At 40.3% G+C, this 26,163-nt stretch overlaps 1 protein-coding gene across 1 annotated transcript; it reads left to right on the forward strand.

The window, feature by feature from the left end:
• Positions 1-940: 940 nt before the first annotated feature.
• Positions 941-25,855, forward strand: SUZ12 (SUZ12 polycomb repressive complex 2 subunit). The gene is made up of 16 exons (XM_066200889.1): positions 941-1,271; positions 4,052-4,098; positions 4,190-4,254; positions 8,948-9,016; positions 10,552-10,601; positions 11,844-11,929; positions 13,261-13,492; positions 14,259-14,361; positions 15,672-15,777; positions 16,518-16,695; positions 19,535-19,626; positions 20,041-20,184; positions 20,793-20,950; positions 21,580-21,778; positions 22,266-22,345; positions 22,658-25,855. Exons 1-16 carry the CDS (start codon positions 968-970, stop codon positions 23,001-23,003), a joined length of 2,259 nt encoding a protein of 752 aa, XP_066056986.1. The 5' UTR covers positions 941-967; the 3' UTR covers positions 23,004-25,855.
• The last annotated feature ends 308 nt before the right edge of the window (positions 25,856-26,163 follow it).

The following is a 26,163-nucleotide window of genomic DNA, read 5'->3' on the forward strand; positions in this document are numbered from 1 at the left end:
TGAAATGGAGCCGCTGTTGAATTTCCCCGGCGCGGCGGGACTCGGGCATCCCCGACCGCGGCCCCGGCCCCGCCGCAGCTCTCAGCGCTCAGCGGCACCGCCTGCACTCCCCTGGGCGCAGAGGGAGATCCCCTGAACCCAGAGACACTCCATCTCAGAATTCAAGCCTCCCTGCACCTATGGGCAACTTCTTGTGCCACGCTCTGAGGAAACCCCACGGTTAGCTAAGTTAAAGCGATGGGACAGCAGCAGGACCTCATGGCCGACCCAGCACAATCACTTCCACCACGAAACCGATACCGATTTATACCTGAGCTTCTATTTTGACAAATAAAAAAAATTTAGCTCTTGAGGTCGGCGGACAGCGGAGCGGCCCCTCAGGCGAGAGGGGCATCAGCCAGCTGTGCGGCCGCGGGGGCAGCGAGAGATGGCATGGAGAGGCGGGGGGTAGAGGCAGAGGCGGGGGCCCGGGGAGCCGGGGCCGGGGCGGCCCCGGGGGCCCGGGGGCTCGGCCGGAGCGCGGCCGGCGGGGTGCGAGGGCGGGTCCGGCCGGCGGCCGCTCAGCCCGGCGGCGGCGCCCCCCCGTACCCATCATGCCCCGCGCCGGAGCGCGAGCGGCGCTTTCCCGCGAATTCAGTTCAAAGGCGGGGAGTGGGGGGGGCGCGCGCCGAGCGCGCGGACCAACCAAACGCTTCCAGAACCATCCGCGCGTCACTTGGGGGCGGGGCCGGCGCCGACCAATGGGGCGGCGCGGCGCCATCCTCGCGGCCAATGGGCGCGCGCGGGGGGCGGGCGCGCGGCGGCGGTCGGGCTCGGCGGCCGCGGCGCTGTGAGGGGAGCGGGGCGGAGGAGACTTGGCGGAGTTGGAGCGCGGCGCGTCCCCCCCCCGCCTCACGCACCCGCCCCGGCCGGCCCTGCCCGCCCCGCTCGGTCTCCGTCCCGCCGGGGCCCGCCTGGGGCCACCCCCATGGCTCCTCAGAAGCACGGTGGAGGAGCGGGGCCCAGCTCGGGCTCCGCTGGCGGCGCCGCCGGAGGAGGAGGTGGCGGCGGAGGAGGCGGCGGGTTCGGGGGCTCCGCCGCGGCGGCGGCTCCCGGCGGCAAATCCGGCGGTGCCGCGGGCGGCGGCGGCGGCGGAGGAGGCAGCGGGTACTCGGGCGGCTCCTCGGCCTCCTCGGCAGCGGCGGCGTCGGCAGCGGCGCTGCCCCCCGTGAAGAAGCCGAAGATGGAGCAGATCCAGGCCGACCACGACCTCTTTCTTCAGGCCTTCGAGAGTGAGCACTGGGTCGCCGGAGGAAGTGGGGGCCGAGCCGGCGGGACCGGCCCGGGCCGCCGCGGAAAGGGCGGGAGGAGGAGGGGAGGGCTGTGGGGAGCAGGGGCTTCCGGGGGTAAACACGGTCGGGGGCTGGAGGGAGGGAGCGGGGCCGGGGGAGGCGGGGGCCGGCGGGGCCCGGGCGGAAGCGCGGGGAGCGGGGCCGGTGTGCGGGAGGGAGGCGAGAGGCGCCCGGGGCCCGCGGAGGGCGAGGGTGTGTGTGCGTGTGTGTGCCCGCGCCCAGCGATGAACTTGGTTCTCAGTAGCGCTTCCCATCAGGCTTTCGGAGCGCCTGGTTCCCTTCCCTCCTCCAGCAGCCCCGGGAGGCTCTGGGCACTGAGGGGCGAGGGGGCCCTTTCCCCTTTGGCCTCTGCTGTTTGAGCCCCTTTCAGGGGCAGGACGCGACTAAGAGTTCACTGTACTTGGTTTTTTTCTTTGTTTAGCAATAATTTTCATTTAGTCGAGGTTTCGTATTGGAAATTGACCTTTGCGACCCAGGCATTCCCCCTGTGGCACTTCCACTTAGGAAGAGAATCCCCCTGAATTCACTAGAAAGTTGTTTGTGGTAATCTGGTTTAAAAGCACAGTGTAGCAGTAAACTTAAGTTGCGCTAAAAGATTTCTGTGCAGTTGCCAGGATTTGAAGGGAATCTTTAATGCCCTGCTTGAAGACATGATCCTGTTTTGGGATTGGTGCTGTCAGTGCTCGCACTTGCTGTAGACGGTGACGGTGTTGGAGTTTTTGGTGTAGTCTCGAATAATGTGTGGCCGTTTGAGTCTCAGTCCTTTTAACACCACTCTGTGTTCAGTAAATACTGTGCTGCAAATGGGTCAAGTGGCAGACTTGCGTTTTAAGAGCTTTTCTCGGTGTCAGTGCCCGAGGTGGAAAAAATCCTTCTGCCCGTGGCTCAGTGTGTGAGACAAGGAAGGCGCAGAGCTGGGCAGGTGGGGATCAGGAGGAGGATACAGTGTAGATATAAATACATATATATATATATATATACACACATTATATATTAACTCTGTAGTGCGAATAGCATGGGGAAACTTTAGTAAGTAAATACTGGATTTAAAAAATCCTAACTTCTGTAGTATTGAATCACATTCTTCCTGACTGTTTTTGTCCCTTTTCAAGGTCATATGCCAGGAAAAGATAAAAGATTTATTTTAGGCTTTTGCTGAGTAATACAGACTTGTGAGACATATGTCTCTCTGCAGGTTGAGGAGTGTGTTTCAGAATTTTTCCACTTGGGAAAACTAATGTTGAAGCAGCAATGTGTTGCCTTGAAATGAAATTACATCCTTGTGAATGTAACTTAGTGTTTTCATACATTAAGAAATTATAATTACATCATGGGGTTTTTGAGACTGGAAGACCTGGGATGTCTTTTTCAAAGTTGTGACTACTCTATTTCACTTTGTGGCAAGGTGCATGTATCTTAATTTCTTTCTTTTATCTTGATTTGAAAAATACAGATTTTATTGTGATAATTTGCATTAAGTAGATTTTCACTGGCTTTCATCAGGCTTCTAAAAAGAAATACTGTGATCATTTTAAGATTTCCTTCTCTAAGAGTAATACTTCTCTTTAATTATGTGTTCTGTGGGGTCTTACGTTCGTTTCTGTAGAAATAAGGCTGACTCATATCTTTAAAAAGGGCTAAAGGAAACAAAATGCTGTCCTTTTCTACTTCTAATTGCAGAATTCCACACAGTAAGGTTTCCAGCTCTTTGAAATAAATATTTTTCGGTCATATGAAAAGAAAATTTTGTATTTCTTTTAAAATAAACTTTGTTTTCTTTATGTGGGGAGCGGAGTGTTACCAGCCTTAGCATGGGCATCAATACATTGTCTGTTCTTTTTTCTCTCCACTTGATGTGTATTATCATGTCATTTATAAGTTTTTTACTGATGTTACTTAGTATAGTTGGCTTTTATTTGAGTTTAAATACAGTGGATTTCGATTTAGTTTGGAATTGTTAGAGATAACCTGCTCCAGACAAAACGCTTCCTGTCTTGATTTAACTTAATTGGTTAAAACTAAACTGAAGGTCCTCCTCATCTGTAGGCAAGTCTTGATCCTTTGAGCGTTGATTCTCAGCCCTGTTTGAGATGATGCTGTGCTTTAGTGTCCATTGTGTGAACAACTGAATTATTTTCTCTCCTTTTTCAGTTGGAAGTAGTAGTTGCTTTACGAAAAACAATGTTAATTTCCCACCTTAGAATGATCCGTAATGGATCACAGTCTACTGACAGTTCCTGTTCTTGTTTCAGTACCTGCTGCAGGTGACCTTGGTACTTGCCAGAGGTGTAAAGCAGTCAGAATCCAAATTGTCTGACTGTGTAAATTTATTGTGCTATTTTGGTATCATAGCAGACATGTTCATTAACTTCATATGAAGAAAACTTACCTATATGACCACAGGGTATGATATGTTGAGCTGCTTTTTCTGCCCTTTATTGGTATAAAGCCTGTAAGAAAAGCGTTTTTTGTAAAGCAAGAGCAGTCAGAGTTGATTTGTGGCACCTTAAACAAGAAGTTGCTTTGTGTTGTAGAGGTGGTGAGGTAACCTTGAATGTGGTAACTTGGAGTTATTTGGGCATTGTGATGCTTCACTTAATGGCTTTTGTGATAATTGTCTCAAATTAATTGCCATACTAAGTTAGATACTTTTTGTCATTATAAGGCTGTCTTACTGGAGGTGTAAGTTCTGCTGGATAACACATGTTCCTTTTTCTTAGAACCAACACAGATATACAGATTTCTACGTACCCGGAATCTAATAGCAGTGAGTAATTGGTTTTATCACTCCTTTACTTTGCACTTGCAGAAAATTTTAATTAAAGCATAACCATTTTCTATTTTTTTCCCCCCTGCAGCCAATATTTTTGCACAGAACTCTCACTTACATGTCCCACAGAAACTCCCGCACAAATATCAAAAGGTAAAATTGTTTTTGTAAAGTAATCCTAAAATGTTCACCAAGTAGCAGAAGTCCAAAAAGCAGTGGAGGGTGACCTCCTGTTTTCTTTTTGAAGAACTTTAAAATGCATACTTCAGTGTACAGTTGATTTCTGAGACCTAAGAGATTTTTTTGCAATGCTAAGTGTATGTGTAGCTTTATCCCTGTGACTTCTGTGGATACTGGGAGTATTCAAATGTGGAGAACTATCTGCACAATCCTGACTAATTTACACGTGTTTGTTTTCTGTTTGGGAGGAGAAGTTCATAAAAAATACCAAACAAAACTGTGTTACATCCCAGCTCTTGTAATCATCAATGGTGCTCAATCATAATCATATGAAACATTGTATTTTAAACTGTCACCTAACCACTTGTTTTTGAAAAAACCAAAACCCAAATACGTAACTATTGCTTTGTTAATTAGTCTTGAAAGAATCCAGTAATTATTTCTGTAGTTATTTTAAAAGCTGGAAAATAAAGCAGGTCTGTTTGTAGTATTTTAGAAGAACTCTAGAAAATACTTTTAAAAGCTTGCTTTGAACTGGATACATGTGAGAGATGGGCTTCAGTTTTGATATTGCAAAATAGTCATTCCTGTCATGTGAAGTGATACAGCTGCCTGTCAGAGGACCTGAAAACACAGAAACACTGCAGAGGGACAAGTGCAGTGTACATTATTTATTAGCAGAATCACAAGGCCCTTCCAGTTACTTCCCCTTCACTGAAAATCCTTTGTTACAGTTTAGACTTCTTTTGTAATCCGAACATTTAGTTTAAAATATTTTAGCACCAAAGTTCTTATCGCTTAGAAACAGTTGCCGTGGGACTTAAGTACAGCAAATATGCAACAAAATGTGATTATGCAGACAATTCAAACTTCCTATTTTTATCTAAGGGAGGTAATATTTGCATGATCTGTTGATCAATAGCATTTGCGTATTTTTATTGAAATTAAAGGAGCTGCTTATGGCATTGTTGGATCTCTTGGATATTGTTTAATGTTCCTCTATGAGTTTTAATGCCACAATATAACTTCCTTAAAGCTGAATCCGTAACGTACAACTTCAGGTACTTAGCACACGTAATGATCAGCTTTATTTACTTTTTTAAGCTTGAAGTTGCAGCTTACTTTTTCTTATAGAAATTACCAAAATGAATTTTTTGCATATTTTAAAGTGAGTCAGAAAAAATATTTAAGGAATTATTTTCAGGCTGTTTTGGTTTTTGTGGTTTAGTTTTGTTTGGTTTTTCTAACTAGGATTGTACTACAGTAAGTTCTTGCTTATAACTTTGATTAATTCATTATAGATTGAAATGTGTGTGTTACCTGAAAGTGTTCTCTTGGATATCTGCTGTGCCCTGTGCCTTGTTATCCACTGTTCCAGATTCTGGTTGATTCAGCTGCACAAGTCATGCTTGGTTTCTGTTTGAAACATTTTACCAGTTCCATTAACACTTTGTTTTAGAGCCCTGAGTTTGGTTGGGAGGTGTTCTATTAACAGACAGATTACAGCTGTTTCTTTCAATAGTTCTGACAATACTGACTTACTGAAATCATGCTCGTAATTAGGTCTAGGGAGATTTAATAAAACATTTCAGTATGTTTTCTTTATAAACACAGTAATGCAACAGAAGTGAGCGAGCACAGTTGAAAGGGAGGAAGGCAGAAAGTAATTGTGAAGTGTGTCCCCCCTGGGTTCCCTCTGCCCTTTCCATGCTCAGTCGGTGCTGTGGCCCTTCTCTTCAGCCTACTTAAACCACAGAAGTTGTAATTTAAACGTAGTTTGGGCTCAGGGATTGGCAAAAGAGTCTGAACTGTACTTCCTGAGGGGATTAGCAGGATCCTTGTTTACCGATCTGTGCTGGTAAATACTTACAGATATGCACAAGACCTGAATCACTGTTCTTCATTCAACACAAGTAGTTAAGGTCTATGATCTTGTTGTTTTGGTGAAAAAGAGACTCTAAAAGAGAGAAAGTATCTGAACAAGAGAAGATCATCCTGAGGTTTATATTAGGAAAAATCTACGTTCTTGTTTCACTTTTCAAGTGCAAATGTTAGTAGAGTTCTCTTTGCAAAGAAGTCTTTTCTGGTACTGCATCACTGTTAGCCTGCTTATGTGGACTATACAAGTGCATCAATATATTCCCCTGGAACTCCTAAATGTTGCCATTGTTAAATTGTTGGTAATTGTTTTGATTGCCATTTCGGTAAACAGTATCATCAATAAAATATAAAGAACTGATCTCCAAACTTAATAGACCTTTTTTAAAGAATAGTAACCATGGCTCCACATCTTTTACCTCCAGCTCTATGGTAGTCTGAGAAAAATGCCAGACAGACTTACCCCATGGAGGTAGGGAACTAAAACTGCATTTTTACCAGGAAATTATCTGTTGATATTGCTCCACGTGTTTAATACTGAGAAAGTGTTTAGAAGACCTAGAATGCTTAGAGTACAGGAGAATGGTCATTGGGAATGGTTAATGGGCATGTGTCAACCTGGCTACAAAGGTATTGAAGCTGCTGCTTGTTGGAGAGGTGATGAGCTTTGGTCAGCTGATACTTGATGGAGAGCTGGACTGGACTTGGTGTCTCTGGGGCTGTTTTCAGCTGTTAGGGTATTATTAGACCAAATGAGGGTGTTGGAAATAGGTTACTAACTGTTAATAAAATTGCCTCACATACAGTATTTAGATAAAGGAATAATTACATTATTTATTGGCAAAATAATGGCATGCTATGTTGTGACTTCTAATACTTTGCTAATTATTACTTTCTGGGATAAGAGTGGGTGGAGAAAGGAATGTACAAGACGCACATACTTGTTTCACAAGTAAATGCTGTCTTGAAAATCCTGAGTGTGAGGGATGGTTATTACAAAAACTTGATTTTGTCTGTTTTGCATGGGAACATGGTAACATAAATAGTCATTCATTTTAAAGGAATTTCTGCTCTTACAAGTTAACTTCAAAGGCAAAAATTTTTTATCGGTTGCTATTTTTAGTTTCTCTGAAAGATTTTTTTTTTTAGGGGGCTCTCTTGTTTTGACTAATCTGAGCCTGGATTTAGCAAAGGTTGTGACACTGTTCTTTATGAATCAATAATGGTCACATACTAAATACAGGTTGTGTCAGATGTTAGTATATTTTATGAAAGATCGTTAAATTTCCCCCATTCTGGGATCGTGTTTGTCTCTTAGCTGGTTTTTGGCTCGTATTCTGCTCATGACATAACTTTGCTCTAAATCTGTTGTAAGCAATTCCTCAGTTTGGAGAAAGCCCTCTAAACTTACTGTTCTGCAGAACGGTGGCTGCAGAACAGTTACCTTAGAATCTGAAACTTTGAACAAATTGCTCTGTTCTTAACATCTCCTGCTTTCAAATTGAGCACTGCAATGTTCATTTTAACAATCCCACATTTTAGTGTAGGTGAGTCAGTTCTTCAGTCTGTCATATGTGTGACTCTTGGGCTGAGTAGAGCTTTGAATCAGTGATTGTTTACTACACAAATCATAATTGTTTTTCTCCCTGTTCTCCGAGTGCAGCCCTGTAGTTTTTGTTGCCCAGTGTTGCTGTTCAATCACCATGTGATGTGTAACTCAATCATTCACGAGCATTACGTGCTGACTGTGGCCAGAGTGACATCAGTGTTTCTTTGGTCAGGGTATTCCTGTAGACAAATGCTTCCCCCTTCCCCAGAGTATGGTGGTGTTCCCTCTGCAAGAAATCCAGTGTTTGGCAGTCGTTTATGTTCCTCATGCTCCATTTCTCTAAGGTATAAATGTAAAGCAAAGGTGCCTTTGCACTCTCGCAGTGTCACTGTGGTCAAGTGCAGTTTTGTGGGCATCTAGAGCCAAATGTTTAACTTGCCCTTAATGAAAAATGGAAAGACTGTTCTGTAACATGTTCAATAACTTCTGCTCGTGAGAGAGCTTTATTTAGCAATGAACATGAGATTGTATGTATGGTGGAACAGGCTGAACATATGAGCATGAGCAGACTGATGTCAGAATTGCAGAGAGGAAAGCTATGAAGTGATTATTCTCTATGACATTGTTGTCATTGGTTGTCATTGTCCCCTGTTTCCTGTGAGTGTGCTCAGAGGTAGCTTCCACATTCATTGCTCTTTGCATTGTGCCCATTTAATAGAAATGTGTGGAGAAATAAGGGGTTTAATCAGGCTTTTAACTCTTTTGTCCTATAAGGTTTTAAGTGTTTTTCATTATTATGATAAGGATTAAAATAGTGATGATGGAGGGGCTGAGATGTCAATTCCTGGTATGTGTAAGTGTCAGTAAAACAGGAAGATTCTGTTTGACAAAGCCAAAATGTCGTTAAACATGTTCACTGCAAGCGTTTCAGTATGTTGCTGTTCAATGAAACTTCTTAGAGCAGTAGGATGACTGTTGCAAGGTCTGGGTTTAATTCATTGTATTGTTTTTGATACTACTTGAGAAGCAGTTGTGTCCCTTATAACACAGGCATGATACTAGGTTTAAAAAAAGTATACATGTGTCTAAAGGGTGTTTTCTGAAGAGAAGGCTGAAATGGTATATATAGACAGCTTTAGGTGGAAAATCAAGGCAAAGCTCAGGCTGAATACATTTTCTTGCTCTGAGTTGTGGGTATAGTGGCTGTGTAAAACTATTCTTTTTACTTTTTCCTGACAGGAAAACGTTCAAAGTAGATGACATGTTATCAAAAGTAGAAAAAATGAAGGGAGAACAAGAATCTCACAGGTACAGTCCTGCTGTATAATTATTTGTGTGTGTGGGTACAAATGAGTACATGCATGGGCTGAATCAAAAGTCCTTTGACTGATAAAGTGCAAGTGATAAAGAGTCATTACTCGAAGCAAGGCAGTGCTGTTTGAAAGGTTGCTTCCAGAATCTGAAAATGTATGTATGTATGCTGGTCACTTAACTTGGAGAAAAGCAGTATTGGGATAAACTTTCAGTATTTGTTGTGGCATCTCTTAAAACGTGTATAGAAACCTCAAATAGGTATTTGCCTTCATTTTGTTTTTAGGAGTGTCGGTTGTGTCAGTAAGTAATCTCTGTGTGTTTTTGTATTAAAAAAGAAATAAATTAAAGTAGAGTTGGGAAAATATCATGAAATTTTATTACTTGGAGTTTATGTTGTTGTATACTTGCTATTTTTAACCTGTCCTTTTCCCACAGTGTTTGCAAATCATTAGAGTACTTCAGAGGCAGCAGTGCTAGATACAGTGTAATCTGAAACAAACTTCTACATTTTGTGTTCTAAAAGGTTTTACGGATTTACTGTGTATTAATTTTCTTATATTTTGCTCCATGTAGTGTGGTTAGTTGCTTGGTTGAAACAACATAGAATACTGATTTGTGTGTGTTGATTTTTGTGCTTTCAAAACTATCAAAAATGTGCTTTAGTGTGGAGAAGTAACATGGATGAATGATGCCTGAGCTGTCGGGCACTCCCATTGATCGATTCAGAGCTCTTGGGGATGTTTGTGTTTAAAAATAAGTGTGGAGTGTCAGGTTGTATCTGCCTGAGGAGAAGGTGCACAAAGTTGTGTCTGGTGGTGGAGTGGGACAGATTATACTATATTTTGTTCAATGTGTACTTTGGAAATACTACGTGGTTTTGAGGCCTTTTTTCATCTAGATTTATGAATACTTGTTTTTAAATGGAAATATGCCCTGAATTTTATGATTTGAAATAAGATGGGTCTACGGGCAGCAGAATAGTCTAGTCTGTGAAACAAAACAGATGCAATTATATTTTGATGGTGTATGTTATGAATAGTATGGATTGGATGTAACTGAGAGTCTTTACTTCTAAAGGTGCACGTTCCCCCTTGTAAAGATTGTCATTACTGAGCTTAAATTACTTGTTGGTTTGATTTTGTTTTAATCTACACCAAGCCTGTGGTTCAGGGTGAAATTCTAGAAAATTTCCATCAAAACTTAACTCTGTTGCTGATGGCTGTCCAACAAATGTTTGCCTTCCTGTGAAGGGAAGATCTCCTGTCTTCAGGCAGTGTCCCTCTGCTGCAGTGTTTAATTTTTTTTTAATGTATCAAGTCATAGAGTACACAGAGAGAATGAGTCTGTAAAGAGAAAACTGGTGTCAGTTCTGCATCAACTGCAACTGCTGTATCCCAGCAATTTCTGAGTTAAAAGGATGGACTGAATCATTAGAGTTCTGTACCCAACATCACTGAAGTGGTTGCTGTGAGAAGAAAACGCTTATTTGTTCTAACATTTCCTTTTTTTTTCCTTCTTCTTCTGTTTAGCTTGTCTGCTCATTTGCAACTTACATTTACTGGGTTCTTCCATAAGAATGGTATGTTTTCCAGTTCGTTCATTCCACTGGTAATTTGTATAACACCTTGAAATTAGTAAAGATCTGTGAGGGGAATATTTGAATGTTTTTACTCTCCACTGTTTGGATGCAGGTTTTAGTTTACTTGTTCAGCCTGTCTCATTACTTATAATTCAGTAGTGCTTTAGAAATGTTGTAGTGTAATTGTGATGTTAAGGAGATAAACCTTCAGGGTTTTAGTCCAAACAGCGATTTTGAGAAATACTTCAAGCCATCATCCATTCAAACTGAAACAGACCTTGAGGAAAGTGATAGTTTTCCAAAGAATGTGATTTTCTGGGAGTGTGTCTTTGGTGTTTGAAGTTGCTTTGAAAAACACCACAGCCCTCAAATAGGTGGAAGATACAGTAGTTTCTACCTTAAAAGAGAAGTGTAAGAAAAATTTTGTCAAGTTGAGTCTAGAAATGAAGGAAAGTTCATGTTAACAATTACAAAAGCCATGGAAATCATATTTTAGTGACCTGAAGTCATTCCATGGTGTCTTTCAAATACGTAAGGATTTGCCTCTCAGTATCAGAATATTGGACTTCCTCAACCAGAATGAAGACTTCTGTTGCTCTGAGAGCAAAAGCTGTTAGTCCATTAAAAATAATATTTCTAATTTTTTGGTTGCCATTGCCAATCCCACTGCTGGCAGCAGCTGCCTTGAAGATTCCAGGCTCTAGGAAATTTATTGTGCAGTCTCTGAAACAAAGTCTTACTTTCTGAGACTTTTTCAAGTTGGTCCGAGAATCCTTTAACAGCTATTGTGCATTTATTTAGCCTTGCATAATATTAAAGGGGGGGTAATGTAATTTTGTTTTATTTTCCTATCTGATAGCATCTGGATCTTAAACCCAAGTTTCAGGTTTGCGAGCTGTAAAGAAAAAAAAAATTGAGAAAAATAATTTGACTCATCTGTAATTAGTGTATTCCAACTGTCCTTAAATCTACCCATGATATTTTTCTCTGTTAGAAAAAGGTAACAAGCTTGCTTTTTTAAACTTTGGAGATCAGCTGTGTCTTTTAATCGGCTTATATGAGAATAATTAGGATATATTCTCAAGTGGAAATTTGTAGTAAGTTTGGGGAGAGTTGAAACTAAGAATGTGGTTAGAGGTCTTTGTACCTGGGAGGTGCCAGTGGTTAAAAAGGAATTGCAGTTGGATTTATATCCTTGAATAGGTCTTTACTTCTTCAGACTTAAAATGCTTTTCTGTTTAGATAAGCCATCACAAAACTCAGAGAATGAACAAAATTCTGTAACTCTGGAAGTACTGCTGGTGAAAGTTTGCCACAAGAAACGAAAGGTAAAAGTGATCTGACAAATTTTTAATGTACATTAAAGCTAGATGTTTACCAGCTTCTGAAATACCTAAGTAACACTGCCATATAGTGATGCTTCTGCTGCAATTAGCCTTTAAATTTAAAAACTGATGTATTCAAGTTGTTTTCTATTGGATTTTGCACTGGTTTATGAGAAATGAGTTTTTAAAAACATTCAGCTTTGTTGGTTGAATTCAGCTTGTAAATCACATCCATTCATTTTGAATTTCAGCCACTTCTGGTTTTACCTCAGTTTTTGTGTGTCACATCATTAAAGTATTCATTCTGTTGTGATGTCCAGTGGCTTAAGGAAACCAGGCAATCCAGAATCATAAAGTAGCCTATGCCTTTCAGAGTTCAGGAGTGAGAAGTTTTGAATTCCTCAGCTGTCTGCCAACTCTTGTCTTTTTCCTTTCTTGTTTTTTTCTTTGATGATTTCAATTACTGCAGATTTTAGCTACTGTGAATCATAAACAATTCTGTATTTATTTTTAAAGCGTTTTTGAATTTCCTTGCAGTTTTAGCTGTGCTTATTTCACATCAGTTGGCAAACTACCTTCCCAACTATGAGAATATGGGAGGCTCAGTAATGCTCTAAGTTTTAACCAGAAAGGGAAAGATTCACAGGCAGAGCTGTGTGTTCTTCCCCAATGCTAGGCCTATTTGACAGGTTTTTAAGAATTAGTACTGTTTCTAGCCACTTTTGTTAATTGTTACAGTATGGGTAAATGTAGTGACATCAGGAGGTGCTAATGGTTATTCCAAATGTTCTGCTGCAAGTTTCATATTTAGGCCATCTTGTCTTGTTTTCCCAACTACACATTGTTCAGTGATCTCTTTGAGATGTAGCTGAATATAACAAATCCTAAGTAAGTGGTTCTTTATCTCACAGATAGCACAAAGTGCACTTTGAATATTGCAAGGAGAAAATAGGAAGCCCTTGAAAGAATATATATATAACCCAAACATTTAATTTCTTTCGGTAAACAGAATTAAATTAGTATTAATGACTGTTCTACAATCTTTCTAAGTGCCTCATGTTAGCGTTATTTTAGTCATATAGAGAAAGATGGCTGCTGCCAGAAGGGGTTATAGAATGCCAGTTTTATGTGCACTCACAGATATCTGGGTTTGCATTTAAAATCTGGGATGGTTCCAGATTTTTTTATTTATATCTGCTACAAGGCTTATTATAAGGCTTATTTTCAAAAGTTGGCAGAACAAATACGGTTCAGAAACGACATCAATTTAAATACTGAATGTCTTTACTCTGAAGTCTAAAAACCTGAACCTTATGTTTCTTGTTTTGCTGCAGGATGTCAGTTGTCCGATAAGACAGGTTCCTACAGGTAAAAAGCAGGTGCCTTTAAACCCAGACCTCAGCCAAATAAAACCAGGCAACTTCCCATCACTTGCAGTTTCCAGCAATGAGTTTGAACCAAGCAACAGCCATATGGTGAAGTCTTACTCATTGTTATTCAGAGTCACTCGCCCAGGAAGGAGAGAATTTAATGGACTGATCAATGGCGAAACTAATGAAAACATTGGTAACTTCAACCTTCAAATCTGATTTTGTAAGGTTTATCTCGTGGGCATATTTGGAGTTGTCTTGATAAGCAGTGTGGGTCACACTGTGACAAGGACCAGTAATAACTGAGTGATTCAGCTTTTATTTGTTTGCAGTCTCTTTTGAGATGGGGCTGAAATTCAGCTGGTAGTTAGAAATTGTGCTTCTGGTTTTGTGTAAATTTAATGCCACTTGTTACTAAAGTGATGCTGAAGGTGTGAGGCAACACTGTTAGAGGGTGGGCAGTTGGAGAGAGCCCTGTGGTTACTGAGAGTGTCATTATTCCTCCACCAACACTGGTCATTACTGACTCACTGTGGATGCTATCAGTGTTCCTCAGCAAAACTAAATGACAAGCCAATAGAAAAATACTTCCGTAACAAATTTTTAAAAGCCATTTTCTTAATCCTGTTGACATGTGTTACAACACAAACATTACAGCCTTGGAGAGTACATGTAGAATGAAAAACTTTATTTCTCACTATTTTATAGCCACAAATGGAGGACGATCAAATCTCAAATTCTTTATGCTGGCAGAATAATTCAATGAAATTATAAATACATGAGAACATACCTAAAATATTATTACTGTTAAGCTAAGTACTCTTTTATTGCATTGTCCTTCTCTGTTGTATGGCACATCTGACACAATCAATAGCCACTTTCATTTATGAGTGCATAGAGACTGTTGAATTTTTTGAATCTCTGCTTATATAATGATTGAATACCGTATTTCTTACGTGCAGATGTCAATGAGGAGCTTCCAGCTAGAAGAAAAAGAAACTCTTCAAATCGTGAAGATGGGGAAAAGACGTTTGTAGCACAAATGACTGTATTTGATAAAAACAGGTAATACTGTAAAAACAAAGCTTCTATTAATCATTAGAAATTTGATAATAAACTTAATATGTTCTTTGTTACAGTGTAGGTTGTCTTTGGCTGCATTTTATTTGTTCTTTACAATAAGAACTTAGGCTTGTTATGTTTTTTTAAAAAAACCTACAGGTTTCATAACACATTTTATACTGAGACCTATTCAGTGATTACTGTAAATAATTCCCATCTGTGAACTTGAATATTGTCCGGTTAATTTGCATCCATTTGACTGTTCCTTGCCAGTTTTTGACAGATGTAATTTCTCTGGTTCTGTTAGAGATCAGTGACAGCATAATTAAGAAGTTAAACAAAGAAAAGGTCTCTGAAAAACCCTTACTGCTTACACTCTATTGGGTGCCATAATTTTTTCCATGCCCAGACTGTTGCTGATGTAGTCACAGGTCTCATTCTCCTGACAACTACAGAAGACATCCATTCTCTGTTACTACAGGACTATCAAACAAGTAGTTAACATTGTAACGGGCTTACTCTGTCTTGTAGTTTAATTATTTATTACCTTGTTACTACTTAATGTATTTCAAAGAAGGTGGAGTGGGGTGAACTCACATGTCAGAAGTTTAGAGCCCTCCAGATCCAGTTCAAAAGATAAGGACCAGACCATTTCATTGATGGGCATTTTGGTTGTTTGTGCTGCAAAGAATCATGGTGCCAACAGCCAAAATACAGACGTGAAAATAAGAGTTCATTCCATGCAAATGCAGGTCCCAGGTAGAGGCAGGTTATTTAGATGGTTTCTTTATCAATCAAAACGGAGCTTGAAGAAAAGGCTGCTTAAACCAGCTCCAGCTTATTCTGACAAAATGGTTATTTATCCAAATGGGGTTTGAGAAGTATGTTTTGAGAAGAGTTTGGTTTTTGAAGAAATGTCCTTTTCTAATCTGTATCTTGTGAGAGGTCTTGACAGTATTTTGTTCTCTTACTTAATTCTACTGGAGAACTTGAATATGCTAAACAGGAAATGAACCATTAGATAGTTGTGTAGTGATGATAAGCAAGGACATTCTCAGGCATGCTGTTGTATAAATGAGACTGATTTGCAGCAGAACCAAAACATGCATAAAAATGTATATATTTTTGGTTTAGTCTTTAACATTTTTCTTTGTTATGGATAATGTTTGTCTAAGATTTAGACCTAGTCAAATAAATTTGCCTGAAAACATGCCTTTAGGTTCCTGGGAACTTGATTACTGTGGAATAGTGAATTTTAATAGACAAACAGTAAAAGAGCTTTTTTACACATAATGCATTTTTTGTCTTGACAGACGCTTGCAACTTCTGGATGGGGAATATGAAGTGGCCATGCAGGAAATGGAAGAGTGTCCCATTAGCAAGAAAAGAGCAACATGGGAAACGATTCTGGATGGGAAGGTATGGATTGTTTCAGTGGCCAAGAGACCTGTCTCCGCAGGAAATAATTCTCTGTGGGAATGTATGGACATACATTTTAATTTAGCTCTCAGTTTAGAATGCTTTGGCTACACTGGATCGTTAATACAAGCAGATGTCAACTACTGTAGGTATGGCAGCTGTCTCTTTTCAGTGACTTCTGAATTCCTGACCTAGAAAATCCGGCAGTTTAAATGCTGTTCTAACAAGTTAGACGTACCAAAAAGGAGCAAACTGCAGAATATTTAAGGGAAGAAAGAGGAACCCAGACAGGTGGGATCTTATATACATACCTTAAGAGAATGCTGATAGAATGTAGGGATGAAAAGAAGAGGATGTATCAGTGTAGGAGGAAGGGTTGAGGAGAGAGAAGTTGTTGACCGAGGTGAATCAACACTCAATGATGCAGTGACTGTATGTACTTACATAGTCATGCTCACATGTCCTGGGAGAGTATGAGTTGTAAGTGATTGAAGAGAAGAACATGAAGATTCCAGATGGTAGCAAAGTATTTTTGTCTGAACATGATCATAGAATTATGAAAAAAACAGAGATGATGCAAATTATATAGTAAAAGTACAGTTACAAGCACAGTTATCCCGATCAGCCTTTGCATGCATTAAAATAAATTACATCAGTCTACATTCTGTGAATATTTTCTCATGATTGTTTTTGTGAAGGCACTTATTTTGCTGGGTTTTTTTATTTCCCCCACTCTCCAGAGGTTGCCTCCATTTGAAACATTTTCTCAGGGACCTACACTTCAGTTTACTCTTCGTTGGACAGGAGACACAAATGATAAGTCTACAGCTCCTATAGCTAAGCCTCTTGCAACACGAAATTCTGAAAGCCTCCCTCAAGAAAACAAGCCCAATTCTGTTAAACCTACTCAGACTATAGGTAAGCAAACTTTGGTTTTGCTGCTGAATAATCATCTGCTTAACCATTGTGTGCTTAGGGCTCACTGGTACAGCTGCTTCAGGTAATTCTCAACAGGAGAAAGCAAAACTGAGTGGGCTGTGTTGTATCCCGTATTTTGTACATTTTTAAAGGTTAAAAGCTAAACATCAGGGCAATACTGGGGTGATTATATACAATGCTTGTAAATCCTGTTGTGAAATACATTGGGGAAAATCCATCACTAGGATTTCTGGGATTGTCTGGTTTGCCCTACTCACTCCAATTAGTGTTCTGTAAGCTTCTGCATTTATAGGTGCCCTAGTTTCAGGTGGAATAGAGTTAATTTTCTTCTCAGTGGCTGCCTTAGTGCTGTGTTTTGGATTTAGAATGAGAATAATGTTGAAAACACTGATGTTTTAGTTGTTGCTAAGCAGTGTTTAGACTAAGGGAAACTCGGGACTTTGCAGCTTCTCACACCACCCCACCATCAAAGAGGCCAGGGAACACAAGGGGCTGGGAGGAGACACAGCTGGGACAGCTGGCCCAGGCCAGAGGGATATTCCAGCCTCTATGGCTTCATGCTCAGTATAGAAACTAAAAGGAAAATTTGCCTAGATGTCATCTTCATTTTGTCTCACTCTCAGTTGTTGGTGACTTTGGATTAGAACCTTGTGTTGGCAGGTAAAGCTCAAGGACATCTGGAAAACTTAAGAGAACAGGCTGCACCTGTTGTTTCAACACCTATGAATACACCTGGACTCTGGATTGGCACCCAGTTCACTTCAGAGAAATCAGTATTTCCAAGCTTGTAACTAGACTGGGACTCTGAGTAAGGAATCTTCTGGGTCCCTGTTGTAGAAGTGACCATCTGGAGTGCAGTGGTTCTGTCCACAGGCTTAGTCTCTGGGGTGTGCAGTGAGGCACCCCTAGTGAAGAGCTGATAGTGCTTTGGAGAGCTTGTCTGAAATGGCATTTCAGTCTGACTTGGGTGATGTTTTGGAGATGGAGTAGTGACAGCAAGGAAATTACTGTTATGAGGAAAGCACTGCTTTTCTACATGTGGTTTTCATGCAGTTGTGTTACAGTAAACGTTGAGAAACTTGATGGTGAGACCTTCTAAGAGTGGTGATTCTTTGTGCTGCTTTTAGAGCTTTAGTGAGATAAAAAAGGGAGAGCAAGAAGCATTTCACCCTACCTGTGCAGATGCCAATGTCTAGAATGACCCCTAACATCCTCAGCCAACCTACAGGCATCTTTCTCTTTGGACAGAGTACAAGAGTATTTAAATAAGACTGATACCTATTCCCTGAATTAAGTATTTTACCTGAGCTAGGGATTGCAGACATTTGCGTTTCTTCCATTAGGATGAATGGCTGACAGTGCACACAAATGTGAAGTAATTCCAACAGAACGTGGGAGGTCCGTGAACTTTTGATGTAGAAATTGTTCTGCTTTCTCTTCCTTGTACCGGGCTTCCTTGTGTTTTAGAGTTTCTTTGAGACCTGTGCTGTAATTTGTTAGGCAGGTTTTATGCTCAGGCTTGCAAAAGAAATGAGAGTTGAGTTGACTAACTCCAGAAGGTGTGTGGTAGTTTACTGTAATAAATTTAGAGGCAATAGGGACATGGCAAAACTTCATTGCCAGTGTAACCTGGAACCCATTTTTTCTTCCATCAGAAAAGCTAAATGTTCCAGTAAATTGATAAAGTTACAGCCAGAGCAACCTTCCCAAACAGTACAGCCAACTCTTACACACAAATATATTGTAGTGTAATGTGCAGCATTGTGGGCTATTTGTTATGGTTTTGCTGTTTGCAGTGTCTGAATACCATGAGAGTGAAAACCGTACAAAATTTCTATCAGACATTCTGATAAAAATCCAGTACATCTTTCCCAATGGTACATAAATTTGGTGTTGTCATTTTACTTTGGCATATTTCCCAAGGCAGACCAGTGGAATAAAAACATCAAAGATTTCTAAGTATGGCAGCTTACACTTTGCTGTAATTACAAAGTTCTGAATCCTAGTGATGGAATTGGGATTTCTCTGATGTGGTGCGGGCTATAGTGTTAGGCCTCCTCTCTTTTTCACACAGAAAGAAGATAAAATTTCCTTTCTTCTCCAAAGTACTTAATACAAAATAAGTGCATCTTCTAAAAGTTAGGTCAGTAGAGCTGAGCCTTGTTTTCCTGTCTTATCACCATTCAGCAGCAAGTAGGGTCATTATTTGGTTGCTCTTGAAGGCAGATTTATAAACCTGCTTAGTTATGTGGGGTTCCTTATTATCTGTATGAAATCAAGTTCTGTTAGAGATTAAAGTGTGTGGAAGAGACTCAGAAGCGACTGAACAGTGCCATTACACATACAAATAGTGTTCAAGGGTTAAAATTTCAGTTAAATATTTTGTGTGTTTACTCATATTTCTGCTGCCTGTTAAGAGACCTGTGGAACTTCTGAAATCGAATTTAAGTGATGTGTTTGAATGCAGCAGTCTGAAAACAGGGATGGTTTTTATTTCCCACCTTTTAGCTATATATCATTCTCTGCTTAAATGGAGTAAGAAGAATGTTGCTTTTTACCTGATCATTTTTAAGTTCTCTGAATGGTTCTCCAGCAGTGGAGATAATTTGTGTTAAAGTGGGTTTGCCTGTAGGTTTGTGAAGGAAGCTGAGCATCCAGACTTGCTTGTTGCTGGTAGAAGCTACCGATGTCAGAGGCCATTCAAGTAGCCTGTTTCCTTCAGCAGCAGTGTCCTTCTCAGAACTTCCATCCTTGGCTAAGAAATAATGTTTGTTCTTCTGCACCAAAGAAATGTCTGTCTACATGTGATTTTTTTCAGCTGTGAAAGAATCTTTGCCTACAGACCTTCAAACAAGAAAAGAGAGAGATGTGTTAAATGAACCTCGACAGAAGTTGCGAATATTTTACCAGGTATTGAAAATAGTCATTAGAGAGAAAAACTAGAAGCTAAATATTCTGTGGAATTGAAATGTTTGCTTGGGAGCTGGGTGGAGATCTCCATTTGCTGTTTTATTGGATGCCTTAAAGAGTCTCAGATTCACAGACTGAAAGCCATTCCACAGACTCCTCTTTATGGAAGTATTCTAGAAAACTAGTCTTCTAGTTTAGGCACATCTGATGTCCTGAAAGACAAAGGACATTCCTTGTTAGATGTCTGGAGGGGGCCAGGTGGGTCTCCAGTGGGAAAAAAAAGATCTTGAAATACCAATGTTTCCATACACTGAGCTGATACAATTCCCAAGATCCAATTTTGGGGGTTGGAACTTAATGAATGAAACTTATTTGTTGCTAATTCTGCTCTGCCTGTTCCTTTGTTTGCACCAGTTCCTTTACAACAATAACACGAGGCAGCAGACCGAGGCCCGCGACGACTTGCACTGCCCCTGGTGCACACTGAACTGTCGGAAACTCTATAGTTTACTCAAACATCTGAAACTCTGCCACAGCAGATTCATCTTTAATTATGTTGTAAGTAATCATTTTGTAGTTCAGCACTGTGAAGCTCTGTACAGTCAGTCACAGACACTACAAATGCAGGAATTCTGTTTCCAGCTTAGAAGTTGTAGGACTGTATGGACAGGTTAGGAGGTGCTTTCTGTGAATGTTTGTGTGTTACACAGAGCAGAAATATTGTGGGTTTGATGATCTTTCTTTTTTAAAAAATATATATATTAAATAATGCTGACCACTAGAGGCTGAATTCTAAATGTAGCTACTGCTTTTGCATCAATGTATTCTTTGATGTAAAAAGCAATAATTATGTTAGGTTGGAAGTCTCTTGAAGCTCTAGGAAATATGGAAATACTCTTGCTAGAAATCTTTTTCTGATAGTTTCCTTAATTTTTTAATTAGTTCTGAGTGGTTTTATATAAAACAGTAAAATTGTAGAGCAAGGAAGCTTTAGTGTAAATTGCTTCTAGAGTTAAAAATTATTCGGGTGTTGTGAAAGGAAACTTAGAGCTATATCAGGGTTTTGATAGATGATATTGAAGGTATTCAGAATTTAAAGGTTACTTGTTTAAACCTCTTGGTGCATTGTCATTACTGTCTGCTGAGTATTTGCAACTGTGCTCCAGTATCATCCAAAAGGTGCTCGGATAGACGTGTCCATCAACGAGTGCTACGACGGCTCCTACGCGGGGAACCCCCAGGACATCCATCGCCAGCCCGGCTTCGCCTTCAGCCGCAACGGGCCCGTCAAGAGAACCCCCATCACACACATCCTGGTCTGCAGGTAGGGAGGGCCAGACAAGCTCTGTGTGTGGGCCACAGACTCAGCTGTGCTGGAAAACACCTTGGAGATCATCAGGTCTAACCTATGACCTAACACCACCTTGTCAATTAATCCATGGCACTGAGTGCCGCGTCCAGTCTTTTTTAAACACCTCCAGGGACGGTGATTCCACCACTTCCCTGGGCAGCCCATTCCAGTTCCCAGCCACTCTTTCTGTGAAGAATTTTTTGACCTATAAACCAGATTTGTGATACGTGGGGATTTGTGAATCTGCAGGTGCATATACACAGCACTAAATTTCACTGTTATGACTAAATAGAATGTAACTGAAGGAGGATAACATCACCCATGATTTTTCTGCATCTTTCCAGTTGAGACACTTCTTCATAACAATGTAGCTTTCTTTAACTGCCTTACCCTAAAACTTTTCTTCCCCAAAAGGTGAAGCTGGAGGGTTGGAGGGTCAGGAGCTCTTGGGTTTTTAATGGTGATCATTTCATTGCTGGAGATTTCCCCCCTCCCAACATTTTTGCAACCTAGAGCTTAAAGTAATCAATGTTAATCAGTGTCAGGCGTCAGTGTTTGCATCTCTGACGTGCCGGTGACAGCAGCGACCTCTCCTTTGGCAGGCCGAAGCGCACGAAAGCGAGCATGTCCGAGTTCCTGGAGTCAGAGGACGGGGAGGTGGAGCAGCAGCGGACGTACAGCAGCGGCCACAACCGCCTCTACTTCCACAGCGACACCTGCCTGCCCCTCCGCCCGCAGGAGATGGAGGTGGACAGCGAGGACGAGAAGGACCCGGAGTGGCTTCGGGAGAAAACCATTACTGTAACTATTCCCTTTGCACTAAGCTGTTTGAAGTGGATTGTGGTTATTAAAAGATCATCTGCAGATGTTTTGGGGAGCAATTTGGGCATACGTTGCGAAAATTCTGCATTTTAGGAGCAGAAAATTTTGCTGAAGTACTGACATTTGATGGAATCAAAGTTTGTTTTTTCAAGTATGCCTTTAGTTCAGTCCCCTTGGGTTCAAACAAGTTTTTGTTGTCTGTGGCTGCTCTGCTTTTCTCCTTCAAAGAGGAGATGCTGGAATCAGGAGCACACAGTTTGGGCTAAATATAATAAGGATGTAATTTATCATCAAAAGTCTCTACATCAGATGACATTTTTCTAACTTGTGACTGCAGAGCCTGAATTTTCTATGTATATTTCTGTGTGTAAGTTGAATTTTGGGTATGTTCTCACTACTTGGCAGCAGATATGCAGTTCTGATGGGTGTGTTTGTTTCTTTTCCTGTACTTCATCCCCATCTCCAGCAAATTGAAGAATTTTCTGATGTTAACGAAGGAGAGAAAGAAGTGATGAAATTATGGAATCTTCATGTTATGAAGCACGGGTATGTTATTGTGCTTAGTTTTGATACGTATGAATTATAGTATGGATTTGATCGTTTTGCATTGCAATTCACTAAATACTTAAAATTCAGTTGGCTCACTTGTTTAGGAAAGGATAATTTATTAAAGGATAATTTTGAGTGTTCAAGCTTTTGAAGAAGTTCTTGTGCTTAGTAGCGTTTGGACGTTAAAAAGAAAAAATATTGGACTGTGTAATAGCTGCTGCCTCCAATTACATTGATAAGTCATGTTGTAGAGTCTTTTTGGTTTTGAAAATGTTCTGCTTGTGTAATGATGGCTTTCTTATTTGACAGGTTTATTGCTGACAATCAAATGAATCATGCCTGTATGCTGTTTGTTGAAAATTATGGACAAAAAATCATTAAGAAGAACTTGTGTCGAAACTTTATGCTCCACCTGGTCAGCATGCATGACTTTAACCTCATCAGCATCATGTCCATAGACAAAGCTGTGGCCAGGCTCCGAGAAATGCAGCAGAAGCTGGAGAAAGGAGAATCAGCCTCCCCGACAGATGAGGAATCTTCTGAGGAACAAAGTGGGACAGCAAATGGATACAGTGAAAATACCATGAGAGAGAGGATTTCAGAAGTGGAAAGCATCTCAGGTGTCACGAAACAGAGCAAGAAGCAGAAGCTCTGAAGTCAAAAATCAATTGTCATTCAACGGACAAGCATTGAAGTGACATTCTAGGGTGCATGAGCTCTATAAAGAATTACACACAGAGACAACAGAGGTTCCAAACAGGCACTGCTGGATGGAAATAAATGATTTCAACAAGGATATTGTTTAAACAGGGTTTTTATTCAGTTACTTATGCAAGTACTACATGTATATTGGTTTTGGTGATGTAATGACAATATTCTAAGAGTTTGAGCATGAAGAGCAATATAAAAATCTTTTTGTAATTTTAGTAATTAGTGTCTTAAGAACTTTATGAAATTTACATAATTTAAGTATATGTAAAACCGTTTTTATATTAAGATTTTTGCATCTGTATCTGGCTGTTTTTCCTACCATGGAGTTGTGAAACATTAGGGAGAGGGAATTGGGATACACTTTCTGCTTTTCTTATTTAGAAATTCTCCAGTTAGCTTTTTGTGAAAATGACGTCTGACTATTTACAGTTTAACCTTGATCCTTGTATTTGAAATCATTTATCAATTGATCATAAATTATAAATCAATTTTTTTCTACACTAAAAATTATCCAAGTTGGCGAACTTAGCACTTCCTTTGTCTTGTGCCTGTTTGGAAAGATCTTGGCTTTTCACATTCCAGACACAGCGAAGTACCACCTTGGCTTTTTGAGGTTTAACCAGCAGTTTGGGTTTTGTGGATAATTCTGATGTATCGATCGCCCAGTGTACCATTTTAAACTTGAACATTTTAGCTCCTTTATATTTTTATTACACATTTACACAGCTACAGAGAGGATGTGGGTGCAGCCCCGTGTGCCTGGGGTGCCCATCCTGGGTGCCATGCTAAGGCAGAGCCTGGTGTCCGTCTGCCGCCGCGGAGTCCTCAGCACAGACCGCAGCGCCAGGCCGCGCCTTTAGCTTTGGCTTTCGAGATGCCACTCTTGAGGGAAAAATGCACTGTAAAATTGGACCAGAAAATGTGTTGCACTTCTTATGTAAGTATTCTGCGATGTATTGTATTCAATACAGATACTAAGATGCTGACTAAACTATATTTGAGCAGTTTTGCACTGCTGTTAACACATTTTATGCATACGTTTACAGATTTTTTCCAATGGAAAGTGGTTTCACTACTGGTACAGTATCAGCACCGAAGGGTTTTATTCCAGCAAGCACTGTGGTTGAGTGACATCACCTCAATTTTTTATTATCCTTAAAATATTTCATTTTTCATAATCTTTATTTATAAAGGAACAATGCTGCTGTAAATACAGGTATTTTTTTGTTTTTTTTTTTTTTTATTTCATTCCATCACCATGAGATGCAGTTCCCTATTTGTTGAAGGGGTATATAAGCTTTCTAATGGTGTCTTCAAGAAATTTATAAAATGTAAATACTGATTTTGATGGTCCTTAAGATGTGTTTAACTGTGAGACTATTTAACTAATGGTGTGGATGTGATTCGTCATCCAGTATTAAGTTCTTAGTCACTGATTTTGTGTACAAAATAGGAAAGAGGGAAACTGCAGCTTTTCATTACAAACTCCTTGAATTGCCAGCTCTCTTGAGTTTTAGCAAACTCTAATTATGCCTCTGAATAGTACATCATGCATTTCTCTCTGGCTTTAATTTGCTAAAGCTGTGCACATATGTAAAAAAATAGATTATTTTAGGGGAGATGTAGTTCTAGAATTATTGCTTATGTCATTTCTTAAGCAGTTATGCTCTTAATGCTTAAAAGAAGGCTAGCATTGTTTGCACAAAAAGTTGGTGATCCCCCCAAAAATAGTAATGAAATTACTTCTGTTCAGTAAACTTTGTATGTCATGTCAATTTATAATAAAAGCTGAAAAAATCCCCTTGTTTTCTATTTATAAAGATGCCTTTTCTATTTGTACCTTCGAAGATGCCGTGTAGGCTGGTTAAAAAGGATTTGAACGGTACAGTAGATGTAAAAACAAAAGAAAATCCTCCCCCCCCCAAAAAAAAACCCTAAAACAAGTTCAGCTGTTTAAATGAACCATTGTTTTTCATTAAATGTTTTATTTGAAATCAGCTTTTGTACATGAAGTTCAGTAATACAAAATCTGCCGTGATGCGTGTCCAGTCATTCCATGTGCAGAGACATCAAGTAGCATCTCTATAAACTCTCTCCTGCATGATTTAAAATTTGGATACGTGTTCTCCTTTGCCAGATTGTTACAGCTCTGTTTAAGAGATCTCCATGAATTTCCAGGGGTTTAGCCAGATTATAACAACTCCCATTCTTCTTTCTTGGGGTAGAACTTGAATACCTGAGGTGAATACAAGCTGTGCTTTACTTTGCAGAACTGTAATTTATAGAAGTGCAAATGAAAAATCGCTTGTGTTGTCAGTTACAGAACTAAGATTTGTGTCGTTTTTATGTGCAAGACATTATTTTTTCAGACGTTTTACAAAGTATTTGGCTTTTATGGAGTAAAGTTTAAGCAGGTGTCAGTTTAAATCCCATTTCCCTGGGAGTGCAGAGGATGGATGCTCCAGGTGCTCTGGGACACGTCAGGAATTGCATTGCTTGGCCGAGCAGTGACTGTGGAATGGCAGACACTGGAAACCTTTCTGCATGTTAGGATTCAGATCCTGAAATGCAGGTTGGGCCAGCTGGGCTCTGCAAACTGGACCTCAGGCTGCCACTGGGCAGTGTGTTCCTGTCTCTAACATTGTCCAGTCCTCCTAATGTGGCCTTCAGTGTGCTCGTGGCAGGTTTTAATGATGTTTTGGACTTGGTGATCACAACAGGTTTGTGAACCCCAACCTGGAACCTAATATGATTTGAATATTTAATTCCGTGTATTAAATACTGTATTCAAAAGTGGTAGATGACTTGTTAATCTTCAGTGTACGTTGCTTGGAGTGTGTCTTGAATGTAGCCCTTGAATTTTGAGGGGTGGGGTAAAGATTCACTGCCTGGAATGAAGCAGTTGCCCATAATTTGAACTGTTCTGATTATTTATCTAATCAACAAAACTCCCAAACCAGAAATTTGGTTTTACCTCTGGGAATACAGGAGGCGTCTTGTGAGGGCAATTTTGACAGTGTTGTTCCAAGTTAAATATTTCTTAGTTCACAGAAGTCTGGTGCCATCATCAGCAAGTGGAGGTGTTCTCCATTACAAATCTGACT

This window comes from Chamaea fasciata, unplaced genomic scaffold (genome assembly GCF_029207755.1).
Source record: "Chamaea fasciata isolate MVZ Bird 193981 ecotype frontalis unplaced genomic scaffold, bChaFas1.0.hap1 SCAF_19, whole genome shotgun sequence".
Taxonomy (NCBI): domain Eukaryota; kingdom Metazoa; phylum Chordata; class Aves; order Passeriformes; family Sylviidae; genus Chamaea; species Chamaea fasciata.